We start from the raw sequence: 18,938 nt of genomic DNA on the forward strand, positions 1-18,938 counted from the left end.
CATCAGGGTTTACATCAAAAGCTCTGAAATCTAAACACACACACACACAGTTAAATAAACACCCCTCTTGCCTTTATTTTCACTCTACTATTACATGGTTCATGTAGAATGTCATGATGAATCTTCATGATTTAAACATTCACTTACCACTTTCCAGCTTCAGACCTTTCATTTGTTTCTTCACCTAAATTACATAACAGAATTGAGTACATTTAAAACACATTTATTTGCTATGCATGACAATGCATCCTTTGCCAGGGGATAGGGGGGGTGATCTTGCTGTATTGTTTACTGTTATTATCTGTCTGTTTGTAAAATGGACAATTCATGAATAAAATAATTGTATGCATATCTATACCAGGCATTTTCTGGATCAAAATGGGGCTTAGGTGGTGGCGTGGCCATGGGCCTTGGCAAATGGTGTGGTCGATGACCGTAAATTTTAGGAGGCCCTCCTGTTGGCCTCAGTGAGAAAATGTAGCCGTTTTAAAGCAAATGACATGCAATTCCACAAAAAAAGAGATTCAAACAAAACTAAATCTATGGGGGCCCCATGACAAATACTCCGGAGTTCAAATTTAGATTCCCCCTGACTGTCATGCTTTTATTTTGGTGATTTGTTCTCAAAGATGAACTTACTTCAAAATGTACAGGTCCATTATCGTTTCTACATACTTTATATCTGTGGTTTAATTTTACACAAAAAATAATTAATCACCCCCCACCCCAAAGAAAAACAAATGTTTTGTGTGTGTGTGTGAGATAGATATATATACAGTGGGGGAAAAAAGTATTTAGTCAGCCACCAATTGTGCAAGTTCTCCCACTTAAAAAGATGAGGCCTGTAAATTTCATCATAAGTACACTTCAACTATGACAGACAAAATGAGAAGAAAAAAATGGTTCTGGCTCTCACAGACCTGTAACTTCTTCTTTAAGAGGCTCCTCTGTCCACCACTCGTTACCTCTATTAATGGCACCTGTTTGAACTTGTTATCAGTATAAAATACACTTGTCCACAACCTCAAACAGTCACACTCCAAACTCTACTATGGCCAAGACCAAAGAGCTGTCAAAGGACACCAGAAACAAAATTGTAGACCTGCACCAGGCTGGGAAGACTGAATCTGCAATAGGTAAGCAGCTTGGTTTGAAGAAATCAACTGTGGGAGCAATTATTAGGAAATGGAAGACATACAAGACCACTGATAATCTCCCTCGATCTGGGGCTCCACGCAAGATCTCACCCAGCGGGGTCAAAATGATCACAAGAACGGTGAGCAAAAATCCCAGAACCACATGGGGGGGACCTAGTGAATGACCTGCAGAGAGCTGGGACCAAAGTAACAAAGCCTACCATCAGTAACACACTACGCCGCCAGGGACTCAAATCCTGCAGTGCCAGACGTGTCCCCCTGCTTAAGCCAGTACATGTCCAGGCCCGTCTGAAGTTTGCTAGAGAGCATTTGGATGATCCAGAAGAAGATGGGGAGAATGTCATATGGTCAGATGAAACCAAAATATAACTTTTTGGTAAAAACTCAACTCGTCGTGTTTGGAGGACAAAGAACACCATACCTACTGTGAAGCATGGGGGTGGAAACATCATCTGTTTTTCTGCAAAGGGACCAGGACGACTGATCCGTGTAAAGGAAAGAATGAATGGGGCCATGTATCGTGAGATTTTGAGTGAAAACTTCCTTCCATCAGCAAGGGCATTGAAGATGAAACGTGGCTGGGTCTTTCAGCATGACAATGATCCCAAACACACCGCCCGGCAACGAAGGAGTGGCTTCGTAAGAAGCATTTCAAGGTCCTGGAGTGGCCTAGCCAGTCTCAACCCCATAGAAAATCTTTGGAGGGAGTTGAAAGTCCATGTTGCCCAGCAACAGCCCCAAAACATCACTGCTCTAGATGGGGTCTTCTTGGAGGAATGGGCCAAAATACCAGCAACAGTGTGTGAAAACCTTGTGAAGACATACAGAAAACGTTTGACCTCTGTCATTGCCAACAAAGGGTATATAACAAAGTATTGAGATAAACTTGTTGTTGACCAAATATTTATTTTCCACCATAATTTGCAAATAAATCAATTAAAAATCCTAGTGTGATTTTCTGGATTTATTTCTTCTCATTTTGTCTGTCATAGTTGAAGTGTCCCTATGATGAAAACTACAGGCCTCTCTCATTATTTTAAGTGGGAGAACTTTCGCAATTGGTGGATGACTAAACCTTTTTGCCCCACTGTGTGTGTGTGTGTGTATATATATATACACACAGAGCACCATAATTCATTGGACAGTGATTCTTTTTTGTGTTATTTTGGTTCTGTACTCTAGCACTGAGTTTGAAAGGATACAATGACAATGAAGTGCAGACTGTCGGCTTTAATTGAAGGGTATTTTCATACATATCGGCTGAACTGTTTAGAAATGACAGCACCTTTTGTACATGGTCCCCCCATTTTAAGGTACTACAAGTATTTGTTGAATTGGCTTCACAGATGTGTGTTAGGCAGGTGTATTCATTTTTGTTGTTAGTGAATGAGCTGTTGACGAATAGTATTGATTATAGACTTTGCTATTGCCTTTTGAGGTTGTTGTTGGGGTTTGACAACATGAGGAAGACAGCAGTGTCGATGCAAATGAAGCTGGCCGTAATAGGGCTCAGAAATGAAAATCAATCAATCAGGAACATTGCAAAAACCCTGGGCCCAAGTCAACAGTTTGGTTCATCATTAACAAGAAAAAACAACAACCGGTGAACTCAATTATGTCAAAAGATCCGGTAGACTGAGGAAGACCACTGTGCTCTCTCTTTAGCCTCCAAACTCATTGGACGGCACTTCATCGTGCAACAAGACAATGACCCTAAACATACTGCTAGAGCAACAAAGGGGTATTTGATGGCCAAAAAGTGGAAAATCCTTGACTGGCCGAGTCAATCAGCGGATCTGAATCCAATTGAACATGCATTTTACATGCTGAAGAGGAGACTGAAGGCAATAAGTCCCAGGAACTGAAGATGGCTGCAGTACAGGCCTGGCAGAGCATCACCAGGGAAGATACCCGGCATCTGGTGATGTCGATGCATCGCATACTTCAAGCAGTCATTGCATGCAAAGGATATGCGACCAAATATTAACAATGAATACTTTATTCTACACTATGTTAAACTGTCCAATGCTTTTTGATGCCCGAAAATGGGGGGGGGGGGGACTATGTATACAAGCTTCTATGATTTCTAAATGGTTCATCCGATATGTATGAAAATACCCTCAAATTAAAGCTGACGGTCTGCACTTCACCCCAATTGTCATTGTATCCATTCAAACTCAAAGTGCTAGAGTACAGAACCAAAATAACAACAAAAAAGATCACTGTCCAATGAATTATGGTGCTCACTGTATATATCAAAAGTTTGGACACTCACTCATTACAGGGTTTTTATTTATTTTTTACTATTTTCTACATTGTAGAATAATAGTGAAGACATCAACACTATGAAATAGTACATCATGTAGAAACCACAAAAGTGAAACTATTCTTCAAAGTAGCCACCCTTTGCACACGCCTGGCATTCTCTCAACCAGCTTCAACTGAAATGCTTTTCAACAGTCTTGAAGGAGTTCCCACATACGCTGAGCACTTGTTGGCTGCTTTTCCTTCACTCTGCGGCCCGACTCATCCCAAACCATCTCAATTGGCTTGAGGTCAGGTCATATGATACAGCACTCCATCACTCTCCTTCTTGGTCAAATAGCCCTTACACAGCCTGGAGGTGTGTTGGATCATTGTCCTGTTGAAAAACAAATGATATCCCATCTGGTTCACGCTTAGCGGGACTCGCTGCAGAATGCTGTGGTAGCAATGCTGGTTAAGTGTGCCTTGAATTCTAAATAAAATCACTGACAGTGTCACCAGCAAAGCAACCCCACACCATCACACCACCTCCTCCATGCTTCACGGTGGGAACCACACACGCAGAGATTATCCGTTCACCTAATCTCACAAAGACACAGCAGTTAGAAGTAAAAATCTCACATTTGGACTCATCAGACCAGACCAAAGGACAGATTTCCACCGGTCTAGTGTCCATTGCTCGTGTTTCTTGGTCTTCTTATTGGTGTCCTTTAGTAGTGGTTTCGTTGCAGCAATTCGACCAAGAAGGCCTGATTCACAGTCTCCTCTGAACAGTTGATGTGGAGATGTATCTGTTACTTGAACTCTGTGAAGCATTTATTTGGGCTGCAATTTTTGAGGCTGGTAACTTACGAACATATCCTCTGCAGCAGAGGTAACTCTGGGTCTTCCTTTCCTGTGGCGGTCCTCATGAGAGCCAGTTTCATCATAGCGCTTGATGGTTTTTGCAACTGCACTTGAAACTTTCAAAGTTCTTGGCATTTTCAGGATTTACTGACCTTCATGTCTGAAAGTAATGATGGAATGTTGTTTCTTTTTGCTTATTTGAGCTGTTCTTGCCATAATATGGACTTGGTCTTTTACCAAATAGGGCTATCTTCTGTATTCCACCCCTACCTTGTCACAACACAACGGATTGGCTCAAATGAATTTAGGAAAGAAATTCACACCTGTTAATTGAAATGCATTCCAGGTGACTACCTCATGAAGCTGGTTGAGAGAATGCCAAGAGTGTGCAAAGCTGTCATCAAGGCAAAGGGTGGCTACTTTGAAGAATCTCAAATATAAAATATTTTGATTTGTTTAATACTTTTTTGGTTACTACATGATTCCATGTGTGTTATTTCATAGTTTTGATCTCTTCACTAGTATTCTACAATGTAGAAAATATTAAAAATAAAGAAAAAATGGAATGAGTAGGTGTGTCCAAGATTGACTGTATATATATATATATATATTTATTTTTTTTACCGTTTGGACATAGGCGGCCCGAGAAAAAAAAAACAGTTAAGCGGCCCGTCCAAGACTTTTCTATGCAGACAAAAACCAGTGTATCAATAAAATCAGTCCTTAAAACATCTGCTTTGGAATGCTAGAATGAGTATGGCTTTTAATTTACCTGCTCAAGACATGGGATGCTTTCTGGGTCAACTTCGATGCACTTCTCAATGACCTCCCTTAGTCTTTGAACAGTTGGGTAATGCATGAGAAGCATCACGGTGTCGGTTTTGCTGCCCTTGCAGACAGTGTTCTTCAGCAGAGCCCTCATGGAGTTCAGGGTGGTCTTCATCAGGTCCCACTCCATACTGACGCTCGGTAGAACAGCCACCAGTCTGAGCAGCATTGTCACTGTGGGATGGCTTTGAGATTCTGGGTGAAGCAGTATCTCAGAGATAGAAGCTGGTGGTGACATGTCCTGATATTTCTCTTTCCACACTGTGGCCCAGTTACTGATATCCTGCTCTACTGTGTCAGGATCAGGGAGGTCAGACAGGTAGAGACTGTATAGCTTGTCTGTGGACTCTGCGCGGATTGGCTCTGAAATGGGCTGTGGATTGCAGGTGGGAAGAAGAGACAGGAGCTTCAAGGCTTTCAAATGACTGTCGGAGAAGTTGTACTTCATTTCGTCAATGAGGCAGCGCAGTACAGGAACACTAAAGTTGTCCCTGTAGTACACCTCTGGAGACTCATAAGAGTTAGCTTCCTCTGGGAAACCTACTTGCTGAGGGGCCACCTTGGATGCTAGTTGGAATGCCTCTTCAAACCAAGGTGTGTGTACAGTGCTTATGTTCTCCAACATCTTGTTCAGTGTCTCTATGATTGGTACGATCTTCTCCACCTCACAGATGATGTCAGCAGGGTTACCACAGCGGAAAACAGTGCTGCAGTTTCGAAGAGGAGAACATGCGTTCTTCAGGATCACAAGTGTGACGATAAAATCCATCTCTCTCAAAGCAGTGGCGAGGACCTGTGCATGTAGCGACATAGTGCCCGTGGCGCTGGAACTAACTGAATCCAGGCAACTCAAGACTCCCTCCAATGTGTCGACTAGGAGATCAAAAAAGTCCTCCCTCTTCTTCCACCTGGAGCAACAGGTTTCTGGAATCTCCTCCAAGGCCTCCCGAGGTGTATTCAGTAACCCATCCACGGCCTGTGCTAGCTCTGCCTCCAGTCCAGGTGACTGGTCAAAGAACAGTAGAAGATCTTCCACAATTCCCAGCATCTTTGTGACAGGTGGGCAGTGTACACTTCCTGCTAGCCAACAGGCAAGACCACAAGACTCACTGGGTGTGATGACAGACAGAGGATAGCTCTCGAGGAACTCCAAAGACATCTTCTTCAGGCTGTGACAACCTGAGCCCATGCGCATGAATGCTTGTCCACGACACTGACTCATCGGCAATCCCCAATCTTCGGTTATAGTTGCTGAAAGGTTCTTGACTTGAACATCAACGTCACAGGTTTCAAAAAATCGCAAAAAACCAATGAGCTCTACCTTGGGGGCGCATTCCCCAACATATCTGACAAAGACAGGCAGATAGCTCTTATTAGCAATTACAACAGGTTTATCTGTGATAAGAGAAAAGAAGGGGGACTCCTGTATTTCTAAGAGTATGACTTCCCTGATGGATTTTGTGAGAAGCTCTACCATTTCCTCCTCTCCTACGTTAAGCGTGAACTTGCCATCTCTTCCAAACCAGTGGCACAGGCCGAGATCCTGGATGAGAAGGACTTGATCTTCTTTGGAGAGTTCGGAGAGCTGGCACTTCTTTTTCCCTAGACGTGCAGCCAGTCTGAAAACCATTTCCAAACTCTGTCGATTATCTCCAGTGTGCCCATTCTCATCCACCGCTTTCATTTCCTGGTTCTCTTTCTTGTCAGAAGACTGATTCTCAAGGTCCTCTGTTGTATCTTTGCCAAGATCGACTGAAAATATAAAAGGTAAATTATTGAATTCAATTTACTCAGTTCAAGTTCTATAATTTTCTATCAGAGAGAGTTAATTTATTTAGTCACTTGACAAAACCTAGGTCCATCCATATTACCGACATACTAAATGGTAAGTGTTATTACATATTTAGTACCTTACAATTACATAGTCACATGGGGATTCATTGTAACAAATATTTTCTATAACATACCTTCCATGTTGGCTTCAGAGTTCTTCATCAGACTTTTGGATTCTTTATCCTAAAAAACATAAAATAAAAAGACATTAAAAGGAAATCATTTATTTTAAAATGACAACATTTCAGTATAGGCTGCTCTGAAAGACTACATAGGTTTAACGTATTAGACAAAGTAATAATCATGGACATTTATTTCAACAGCGAAAACTTACCAAGCAGATGCCCTCTAAAGCCTGGGGAGTGACCTTCAAGCACTTAGTCACCATCCGGTCCAGATCTCTGCTGAAGTTGGTTCCCACCTGCAGCATGGCCAGACATGGGGACCTGTCCTTGGGGCTGGTGTTCCTCAGGTATTCCTGAAACATCTTGTGGCGCATCACTTCCCCACAGTTCTCCAGTACTGTGCTGGGTAGCACAGACATGATCCTCAGCAGTGTGTTGATGTTCCCAAAGTACTGCATGAGTGGCAGACGGAGAGTCTGAAAGATGGTGTCTGGGATGGTCACGGATGCAACTTTGGTCTTCCACTTCACCCTCCAGCAGCACAACTCGGTGAAGAAGTTGTCGGAGTCAGGCAGATCACTGGCGTAGAGAGGAGGCTTTGACCTCAGGATCTCAAACATGTAACTCACAGTCACAGAGCAGGGAACCAGGGAGAGGAAGTTTAGGGCCTCCTTGTGGTCCTCAGAGAAATGATCCTTAACAGCATTGGTGAGGTTGTCCACTAGGGGCACACTTAGTGCATCTTTGTAATACAGAGCTGGTTTCATCATGCTATCCCTGGACGCAGAGGAATTATCAGGCACTTTTATCTGCACACCTAGACTCTGGGCGAGCGCACAAGCTTCATCAAACCAATTCTGGTGAAATACTTTGATGTTTGTTTTGACCCTGTTAAGAGTAGCCACTATACCACTGATCTGGCAGAGTTGGGATGCTGCGCTGAAATGATCCTTCTGGAGTCCTGCACTCAGTTCCCTGGTGAAGGACGAGGTGTTCTTCAGGGCTACCATGGGCACAATAAAATCAAAGTCCCTTATCAAACGCAGCAGTGCTCCAGCTTTTAGAGAGAATGAGGATTTCCACCTCTGTGGGTTGCTCTTGATTTTCTCCAAACATTCGACAAGGGGCTCCAGCATCTGCACAAAAACTTCATAGGAATCATGCTTCTCCTGCCAGACGGTACAGAACTTCCCCTGCAATTCTTGAACCTTTTCATAGCTTTCCCTAAGACCAAATGCAATGACATGATCCAGTTGTTTCTCAAGCATAGGCATGCTCCCAAAAAACATCAAAACCTCTTCAAAAACATCCAGGGCCCGCTTGACTGATGACACAGGGGTGGATTTTGACCACCATATGTTAAATGAGTAACAAGAGCAGTGTGTGCATATTGCAAGGGGGTACTTTTCTTGGATTTTGCAGGCAAATGCTTTCAGCTTGTAGGAGACATCACCAGATCCTAGGTAGGCCTGACCTCTGCAGTAACACAAATCGAGATGCCACTCTTTGGTGACAATTTCCAATATGCGCTCTGACATGGCATCACAGTCAAGATCCACATCCAGAAATCCCATGAGCTCCAATCGCATGACATCAAAACTGTCCACAAACCTGAGGAAGAGAGGAAGATGTTTTTTCTCCCCTAACTTCACAACTCGGTCGATGAACAGAGAAAAAAAGGAAGTGCCCACCTCCACAAGAATTCCCTCCCTGACAGCATCCTCGCATACTCTGAGAACTTCTTCCATCTCAGACTTCGACACATACTTCAATGAGTCTTCCACCTCGCCATCCTGTTCAGCAGAGGCCTCACCAGGCTGTCTGCTCTGGCTGTTATATGCAGCTGTCACAGCAACCTGCAGAGCAGATTTGAGTGCCTCCTTATTAGTTTCTGTGGCTGGGAGTTTCGGTTGCCCCACTCTCTCGGTCTCCATCTCAGAGGGTATGTCCTGTGGTTCTTCTTGTGTTTCTTGTACATTCTCTTTTAGAGTGTGATTCCCATCATTCTCAGAGACAGGTTCTGAAATAAAGCAGTGAAGAGCATGAGCCAAGAAGGAATAATTAATAAAAACATAGGTATTAATGCAAATATTTTGATATTTACACAATACTGCAATAAATATTATACAATTATTATATTAATAATTGTACTTCCTTACCAGCGTCAGGCTGCATCTCTATTACCTCATCATCCTATGAACAGAAAATAAAAGCATTAGCAAAATAACGCTTTTGTTCAGTAACTGAAACCTACAAATGCAAATATTAGTAAGAAAACAAGTTAAGAAATATCCAACATCCACTTACAGTACTTTAATTTTGTTTAGTTTTTCAAATTATTTGAAATCTTCAGTTTATTTGATTGCAGCGCAAAGACTTTAAAAACAACAAGAACACAATAACTGTTATATTTAAATAAACTTACCATATGCAAAAACTGCAATATGTCAATATGCTTCTCCACATAGGACTCAACCATGTCTTCCACATTGAAGTGCACGTCTTGATTGACATAGACAAATGCCATGTTGCACAGTCTCTTATCCTCCGGTGTGGCTTTCAGGTAAGACTGGTACCGCTCCAGCACCATGTTGTACTGCCCATACACGTCTGCCTCTGCGTTCACACAGGGGATGGTGCCCAAAACTCTCAGCAGGCTCTGCACATTTGGGTAAAATGCAATGTCTGGGATTTTCAATGTTGCAAACACTGTTGTGGGCAGGATCCTCCGCTTGCTAGCATGTCTCCACTTCACCTCCCAGCAACCAAGCTCATCGTAAAACGTGTCGGGCCGAGCGAGGTTGTTCAAGTTTGCGTCCGCCACTTTATCCCTGCGGATACTGAAATTGTGGTCAGCCATGTAAGACGGCACCAATGAGAGCCATCTCAGAATCCGTACCATCTCCGTGCTGAACACCCGCTTTACCTCCGCAACAAGGTACTGTAAGATCTGCCTGCTCAGAGTCTCTCTGTAGAAATCCTCCAGAGGGGTTTCAGTTGCAACTGCCTCGCCAGTCTCAGGCGAGTTCTCATCCGGCCTAGCAACCTCCACTCCCAGCTTCTTAGCCCTGCCCACTGCATCAGAAAACCACTTCCTGTGGAATATTGCGATCTCCTGCAGATGTTTGTTGACCAGCTTTAAGGCGTTGGAGATTGTGTACTGCAAGGTGCTGCTGATGCTGATGGCTCCCCTGAGACTCGGGTTGAGGATACTCACGCAACAGAGGGTATTCTTCAGAACAACCAGGGTGATAATGAAATTGAAGTTCTTCAGGATTGGCTTGAGTTTGGCCATCTGCTCACAAGTAGCGGTGTCTGCGTTCGCAGCCGAGCACACCTCGTTGATGCAGGCGAGGAATGGTTCAAGAATGTCCAACATGGTCTGGAAGGCATCAACACCATACTCCCAGGTGTTCTGGGAAGCCTCTATGATCCTGTCCACTTCACCTTTAAGGTGGCTGTATGAAGACTTGATTTTCACCTCCAGTCTTTCCCAAAGATCTGGGGATCCTCTAATTATTTTGGCGACCTCCTCCACTGTGTTCACAACCTTCTGGATATAAGGTATGGGCATCGAGCGGATTAGCCACATGTTAAAGGCATATGGGTCACTAGGTGCTAGCACTACCTGAGGAAACTCCTGCAGAATCCTGCTGGTGAGATCCTTCATTTTCTGACATAAACCACCTGTGGTCAGGTAGGTAAGTCCTCGACAATGCTCCATCCGCAGCCCCCACTTATTCCGAATTTCTGAGAGCAGCATGTAAAACAGGCCCTCAGCATCTGCATAACAGGGCAGGAAACCCATGAGGTGTTTCTGGGGGAACCCTGCCACAGTGACGGACCTGATGAAAACTGGGATCTGATCTTTTCCCTCGATGTTTGTTACATCTTGAAGCAGGATGGAGAAAAAGCGTGCCAACCTCAAACTGTTCCGGATCTCCTCCCGCATGAGGTCCTCGCTGAACTGGAGGACTTCTTTCTGGTCGATTTTTTCAACACAGATGGGATTGAGAGACTGTTGTCCTCTGTGGTCTCCCATCGGTTCATCTGTGTTGGGGTTTGCATCGTTCCCTATGCTGAATCCAGTGAAGGCAAGGGTTTCCTTAAAGTAGACTTTAAGGATTTCCTTTGCTTTGGAGTTAGCGACATCCTCTCTCTTTTGTTCCTCTTGCTGTAAATCACATGTTGCGCTATTCTCTCCTGGCTTATCTTTCACCTCAGATGGAGCATCATCTTCTGTAGTAAAGGAGAAAACATGGACAAGAAATTGAAAAAAGTGTTTCTACAAATACCCTATCAAAAGGTGGACTTTCCTAACTTAACATAAAGCCTATGACAATACAGACCACATTACTATGCACTACTAGTTGCTACCCAATTACACGTCATTTCTGGTAGGAAAATAGATATAATTTTGCAGCGAGTGGCCAAATATGGAAATATTTGATTCTTATGGTAAAACAAACAACAAATGAGAAGAAATAGATTTACCAAACCAATCCCCTTTTGCTTTCTTCAAGGATGCAAGCTCTGCCTCAGCCTAAATGGATTAAAGACATACTTAGATGTAAACTAGAATTAATGCAATAGTATCAGATTATACACTTACTGAGATCAGGTTAGGATGACTATATTGGGTACAACATTCAGGGTCATGACCTTATAAGGGACACTTTAAACCACTTGTGTGTTTTAAACGTGACAATACTTACAGGTTCTCTTATTCTTTTATTCCGGTTGTGGCCTGATGGATTGTTCAAATGGCTTGTAAAATCAAATCTGGTTGGAATAGCACCCTCTTTCAAGGATGTTCTTAAAGTGCTCTGGAAAAGAAACAAGCAAATAATTATAACAATTTCAATGCCACTCTTTTTGCATGCCTGAGTAAGAACCTACAGGGAGAAGCATGACCTTCTAATACAGACCTACTAGTGGTCTTCAGATAGACCTAGTGCATTATGATTAAGCTAGTCCCAACAAGTCTATATGACTTACACATCACGTCACACAGTATGTGGGAAACCTATTCTACAATAGTTTTTGATTCCCCTAAGCATGTGACAAGACATTATTTCTAGTGTGCAAGATATTTTATTCCGAGAGCAATGTACATAATACAAGGTGCAGTGAAATTTGTCGTTTTACAGGGTCAGCCATAGTATGACATAGCCTACATCCCAAACCCGGTCAATGGGTCGATTTGCTAATGCATAGATGAGTCATCACCTGAACAGGTCATCTGTAACTCAAGACTCCGCCCTATTCCTGAACAATATAACTGACTGAAAACGTAAAATTTATGTTTTTTTTGCAATATACAGTGCGTTTGGAAAGTTAATGGACCCCTCAACTTTTTCCACATTTTGTTACGTTACAGCCGAATTCGAAAATGGATTCAATAGTTTTTCCCCCTCATCAATCCACACAAAATACCCCATAATAACAAATCAAAAACAGATTTATTTTTTATTTTTAAATGCTGCACATTTCTTAAGAATAAAAAAACTGAAATATCACATTTACATAAGAATTCAAACCCTTTACTCAGTGCTTTGTTGAAGCACCTTGGGCAGCGGTTACAGCCACGAGTCTTCTTGGGTATGACGCAACAAGCTTGGCAAACCTGTATTTGGGGAGTTTCTCCCATTACTGTGCAGATCCTCTCAAGCTCTGTCAGGTTAGATGGGGAGCGTCGCTGCACAGCTATTTTCAGGTCTCTCCAGAGATGTTCCTGACATGTGCCCTCTACTGCGGTAAAATGCCTGATTGGTGGAGTGCTGCAGAGATGGGAGAATCTTCCAGAAGGACAACCATCTCCACAGAGGAACTCTGGAGCTGTCAGAGTGACCATCAGGTTCTTGGTCACCTCCCTGACCAAGGCCCTTCTCCCCTGATTGCTCAGTTTGGCCGGGAAGCCAGCTCTAGGAAGAGTCTTGGTGGTTCCAATCTTGTTCCATTTCAGAATGATGGAGGCCAGTGTTCTTGGGGACCATCAATGAAGCAGAAGTTTTTGGTAGCCTTCCCCAGATCTGTGCCTCAACACAATTCCTTCAACCTCATGGCTTGGTTTTTGCTCTGACACGCACGGTCAACTGTGGGACCTCATACAGTGGGGCAAAAAAGTATTTAGTCAGCCACCAATTGTGCAAGTTCTCCCACTTTAAAAGATGAGAGAGGCCTGTAATTTTCATCATAGGTACACTTCAACTATGACAGATAAAATGAGATTTTTTCTCTCCAGAAAATCACATTGTAGGATTTTTTATGAATTTATTTGCAAATTATGGTGGAAAATAAGTATTTGGTCACCTACAAACAAGCAAGATTTCTGGCTCTCACAGACCTGTAACTTCTTCTTTAAGAGGCTCCTCTGTCCTCAACTCGTTACCTGTATTAATGGCACCTGTTTGAACTTGTTATCAGTATAAAAGACACTTGTCCACAACCTCAAACAGTCACACTCCAAACTCCACTATGGCCAAGACCAAAGAGCTGTCAAAGGACACCAGAAACAAAATTGTAGACCTGCACCAGGCTGGGAAGACTGAATCTGCAATAGGTAAGCAGCTTGGTTTGAAGAAATCAACTGTGGGAGCAATTATTAGGAAATGGAAGACATACAAGACCACTGATAATCTCCCTCGATCTGGGGCTCCACGCAAGATCTCACCCCGTGGGGTCAAAATGATCACAAGAACGGTGAGCAAAAATCCCAGAACCACACAGGGGACCTAGTAAATGACCTGCAGAGAGCTGGGACAAAAGTAACAAAGCCTACCATCAGTAACTCACTACGCCGCCAGGGACTCAAATCCTGCAGTGCCAGACGTGTCCCCCTGGTTAAGCCAGTACATGTCCAGGCCCGTCTGAGGTTTGCTAGAGAGCATTTGGATGATCCAGAAGAAGATGGGGAGAATGTCATATGGTCAGATGAAACCAAAATATAACTTTTTGGTAAAAACTCAACTCGTCGTGTTTGGAGGACAAAGAATGCTGAGTTGCACACCATACCTACTGTGAAACATGGGGGTGGAAACATGGGGCTGTTTTTCTGCAAAGGGACCAGGACGACTGATCCGTGTAAAGGAAAGAATGAATGGGGCCATGTATCGTGAGATTTTGAGTGAAAACCTCCTTCCATCAGCAAGGGCATTGAAGATGAAACGTGTCTGGGTCTTTCAGCATGACAATGATCCAAAACACACCGCCCGGGCAACGAAGGTGTGGCTTCGTAAGAAGCATTTCAAGGTCCTGGAGTGGCCTAGTCAGTCTCCAGATCTCAACCGCATAGAACATCTTTGGAGGGAGTTGAAAGTCTGTGTTGCCCAGCAACAGGCCCAAAACATCACTGCCCTAGAGGAGATCTGCATGGAGGAATGGGCCAAAATACCAGCAACAGTGTGTGAAAACCTTGTGAAGACTTACAGAAAACATTTGACCTCTGTCATTGCCAACAAAGGGTATATAACAAAGTATTGAGATAAACTTTTGTAATTGACCAAATACTTATTTTCCACCATCATTTGCAAATAAATGTATTAAAAATCCTACAATGTGATTTTCTGGATTTTTTCTCTCTCATTTTGTCTGTCATAGTTGAAGTGTACCTATGATGAAAATTACAGGCCTCTCTCATCTTTTTAAGTGGGAGAACATGCACAATTGGTGGCTGACTAAATACTTTTTTGCCCCACTGTATAGACAGGTGTGTGCCTTTCCAAATAATGTCCAATCAATTGTATTTACCACAAGTGGACTCCAATCAAGTTGTAGAAACCTCTCAAGGATGATCAATGGAAACCGGATGCACCTGAGCTCAATTTTGAGTCTCACAGCAAAGGGTCTGAATACTTATGTAAATAAGGTATCCGTTTTAATTTTTAATACATTCGCAAACATTTCTAAAAACCTGTTTTCACTTTGTCATTATGGGGTACTGTGTGTAGATTGATGAAGGAAACATTTTCAATAATCAATTTTAGAATAAGGCTGTAGCTTAACAAAATGTGGAAAAAGGGAAGGGGTCTGAATACTTTCAGGATGCACTGTAACTAGTGATGGGGGGGAAATCTATATTTACATATCACAATTTTATTTTGGACTATATTATATCAATACTTTGACTCCAGGCATCAATTTGTAAAAAACAAACAAAGTCAGTTGTACCTCCAGTTGTAACCTCCTATAGCTTGTTCTCCATCTTTAAAGAAAGTGAGCCAATAACATGTTTTCAACACTTATTTCCATGACACATTTTCTCATGCTCTCTCGTCTCTCTGCAAGCAGACAGATATTGAGCAGAAGTTTTCCCAGAAGTTTTCCCCCAAAAATCTTAATCTGCTCAGAATATATTCTGTTTGCATCAATATGTTTGCAAGATCAAATTGCAGGATTGAATTGCAATATATATAGAATTGGGAGCGTTGCAATATTACTCGTATAGGCACCTAAGTATCGTGATAATATATTATTGCTAGGTCCCTGGCAATTCTCAGCCCTTGATAACTGGTCTCTTCAGTAAATAATAATACTTACATCACGACAAATCAAGGAAGGCTCAAAATGATTTGCACAAATTTGGAAGGAATTGTGTAACTCCTCAGGGGTTTTTGGCTCCAAGTCAGATCGATGACAATTATTCAACCATTGTTTACATCTGAAAGGAAAAATTCACAGGATTAGATTTCAAAACTGCAATAAGGATAGGCCTGCCCCCATGCTATAGACTGATGAAAAGGTCTATCTGCATATCACTAGCAAACCGTCCTGTGACTGTTTAGCGACATGGAAGGTAGGTCTACTACCGTAAACCACGGTAATGGATTTACACTGAGATTGATTTTTTTCACACAAAATGCCAAACAAACACATTTATTTCAAAGTTAAACTAATCATACAACTCTATGAACAAGGCCTACTTTTAATAGAATTTACACAGATATTTTTCTGGAAGAACTTCCAGATATTTACTGGAAGAACTGTGCAGATGCAAAGTTAGGTAACAGAATTTCGGGACAGAATTTCAGGACATTCTCAGTTTTTTGCATGACCAAGTTTTCCCTCAAAAATCTTAAATCTGCTCAGAATTAAGATACAAATATGTCTGCAGATGGAATGAAGTGTCAGCTATTATATGAAACCTTTGTTTGAGGAAAAAATATTTTGGTTATTGAACTACAGTAAGTGAAGTGGACCTACACCCTGTAACAGAATTGTGGTAACGAATTTCATCATGCATCTGTATTGTAGTGTAATTTGTTTAACACTGTTTTGGTTACTACATGATTCCATGTGTTATTTCATAGTTTTGATGTCTTCACTATTCTTCTACAATGTAGAAAATAGTAAAAATAAAGAAAACCCCTTGAATGAGTAGGCGTCAAAGGGGAACCACTACTTCAAGGTCTCAGAGAAAGTGACTTCACCGATTGAAACGCTATTTAGCGCGCACCACCGCTAACTAGCTAGCGGTTTCACATCCGTTACATATATAAATAAATCTTTCTGAATGACAAAATATTACATCAATGTACCTCAAAATCGTTTTGATGGAGTGACTTAAAAAGTTGAGATGACACAGAAACAATTTTTTGTTGATCAAGACTACTTGCATCCAGGGAAAGGGTTCAAAAAAATTGTGACAAAGTGGTTTTCCCAAGTTACCCTACGTTTTAAGGAAAGGAGAAATATTTGCTAGTGTCTGACATACGCTGGTGGCTTTGATTAAAGGGTCCTTTTACCGGTTTGTGTGTGTGAGTTTGCGGATTCTGTACAGGCCTATATGTTCATTCAGAAAGTTTCCTAAAGTAGCCTGTCTGGACTGTCAATCCTTTGTCTTGATCACGTTGAAGGAGAGGTTGTTGTCCTGGCACCACACTGACAGGTATCTGACCTCATCCCTATAGGCTCTCATTGTTGTCGGTGATTAGGCCTTCCAGCATTGTGTCGTCTGCAAACTTAATGATGGTGTTGGAATCATGCTTGGCCACACAGTCGAGGATGTACAGGAGGGGACTAAGCACACACCCCTGAGTTGCTCCCGTGTTGAGGATCAGCGTGGAGATGTGAAGTTGCCTACCCTTACCACCTGGGGGGTGGCCCGTCAGGATATCCAGGATCCAGTTGGAGAGGGAGGTGTTTAGTCCCAGGGTCTTTAGCTCAGTGATGAGCTTTGCGGGCACTATGGTGTTGAACGCTGAGCTGTAGTCAATGAACAGCACTTTCACATAGGTGTTCCTTTTGTCCAGGTGGGAAAGGGCAGTGTGGAGTGCAATTGAGATTGCGTCATCTGTGGCTCTTGAAGAGGGTTAAACCAAGTCCTCATACCTTTTAAAGGGTTAACAAACTGTGTTACGATTAACTGTAAGGTCTTCTCTTCTCGGAGATCTCTGTGTGTGTATTAACACCTGTTTGAGTGTTGTGCCCTTCAGACAATATCAGAAGGCGGAAACCTCCTACGTTCATACATACTCCTCCTGTCTGGGCCCCACCTGGCTATCTGAGGTTCTGAGAATACGACTGCTTTTCTGAGAACAAGGCTGCCGCAGGCCTGATGAAAACAGCCACCGGTCAGAAGATGCTTGGCCTCGTTCACCTTGTTATGAACCTATACTTGTGATGAAAGATCAAGTTTCGGTCAAACCCACTTCTGAGCTTTTAATTGCTGAGAAGATGGTTGCTGCTGTCAAGTGGAGGTTAGATTTATTATAATGTTGTTGCCAGGGAAACTCACACAAGGAGGACTGGAAGAGGCTATATGAGTTACAGGATGTCTTAGCTCTCCCCAGGTTCTGCAAAATGACTATCATATACTGTACTCTGTACCAACTTCTGCCTACAATTTTATTACTAAAGGATCATTTTAATACTTAAACAGAGTGTTTCCTTTCCATTACTAATGTATGTTCGATAATTATATAGAATTGATCATTGGTTGAAGAAATTGACCAACAATCTGTAGGATGCGGATCTAGGATTTATCATGATGGTGCTGATGTGAGCCATGACCAGCCTTTCAAAGCATTTCATGGCTACAGAGTGCCACAGGTTGGTAGTCATTTAGGCAGGTTGCCTTGGTGTTCTTGGGCATAGGGACTATGGTGGTCAGCTTGAAACATGCAGGTATTACAGACTTGGTCAGAGACAGGTTAAAAATGTCAGTGAAGACACTTGCCAAATGATCCTATTTACACTTTGTAGTCAATTTTGACACTAGAATAAATGTTTTGACTCATATCAATGCCACATATGTCGTTTTCAAAACGAGAAGTTGCTTTTTAGGGGCAGTTGACCTCTAATTCCAATGCTTCTCTAGCGCAGAGACCCTTAAGAGTGCATAGTTCTTCCTGATGTTGTACGACCTCTAGGTGTTGACACAGTGAGCCCAGCCGGTAAGACACCTGTCCCCCCCATGGACCGGCTCGCACATAAAACATCCTCCAAGGCTGAAAAGAAAACGTGCAAAATATGTATACTGTCTTAATAAAACATTTTCCACCACCATGCTAGTGGCTATTACTACTTCCTGATGTTGTGGTGCGCATTCAAACAGGAGTAAACGGACGCTGTGTGTAACACCCAGGAGTTGTCAGAAAATCCGAAAACGGGCGGGGAAAATGGTGTTTTATTAAGACCGTACACAATTTCCCACTGACCCATTAACCTGAGTTAAGGAGGAAACCGACGCATCCTGAATGAAGGATGTTTTACGTACGAGCCGGTCCATGGGGGACATGAGTGTTTTATCGGATGGCCACATTAAAGTCGGATGTAAGAAGACAAACAATGTAAAAGAAATAATAGCGCCATATTGCGGCTGGTAGGCTTCTACACTGTTAAGGCAATGTTATGGTTAAAATAACTGTGCTTACAATTATTAACG

At 42.5% G+C, this 18,938-nt stretch overlaps 1 protein-coding gene across 1 annotated transcript in view; it reads right to left on the minus strand.

Moving 5' to 3' along the window:
- Window positions 1–18,938, minus strand: part of LOC115105567 (uncharacterized) — a 23,889-nt gene continuing 4,951 nt past the window's right edge. Inside the window, exons 2-12 of the mRNA XM_029627750.2 lie at window positions 15,593–15,713; window positions 11,770–11,880; window positions 11,549–11,597; window positions 9,480–11,293; window positions 9,214–9,247; window positions 7,264–9,074; window positions 7,064–7,112; window positions 5,041–6,848; window positions 640–682; window positions 148–184; window positions 1–30 (exon numbers count right to left, since the gene is read on the minus strand). Coding sequence (XP_029483610.2) covers window positions 677–682; window positions 5,041–6,848; window positions 7,064–7,112; window positions 7,264–9,074; window positions 9,214–9,247; window positions 9,480–11,293; window positions 11,549–11,597; window positions 11,770–11,880; window positions 15,593–15,713 — 5,803 coding nt within the window. The 3' untranslated portion in view covers window positions 1–30; window positions 148–184; window positions 640–676. The remainder of the gene's footprint in view (window positions 31–147; window positions 185–639; window positions 683–5,040; window positions 6,849–7,063; window positions 7,113–7,263; window positions 9,075–9,213; window positions 9,248–9,479; window positions 11,294–11,548; window positions 11,598–11,769; window positions 11,881–15,592; window positions 15,714–18,938) is intronic.

This window comes from Oncorhynchus nerka, linkage group LG22, assembly GCF_034236695.1.
Source record: "Oncorhynchus nerka isolate Pitt River linkage group LG22, Oner_Uvic_2.0, whole genome shotgun sequence".
NCBI classification, from domain to species: domain Eukaryota; kingdom Metazoa; phylum Chordata; class Actinopteri; order Salmoniformes; family Salmonidae; genus Oncorhynchus; species Oncorhynchus nerka.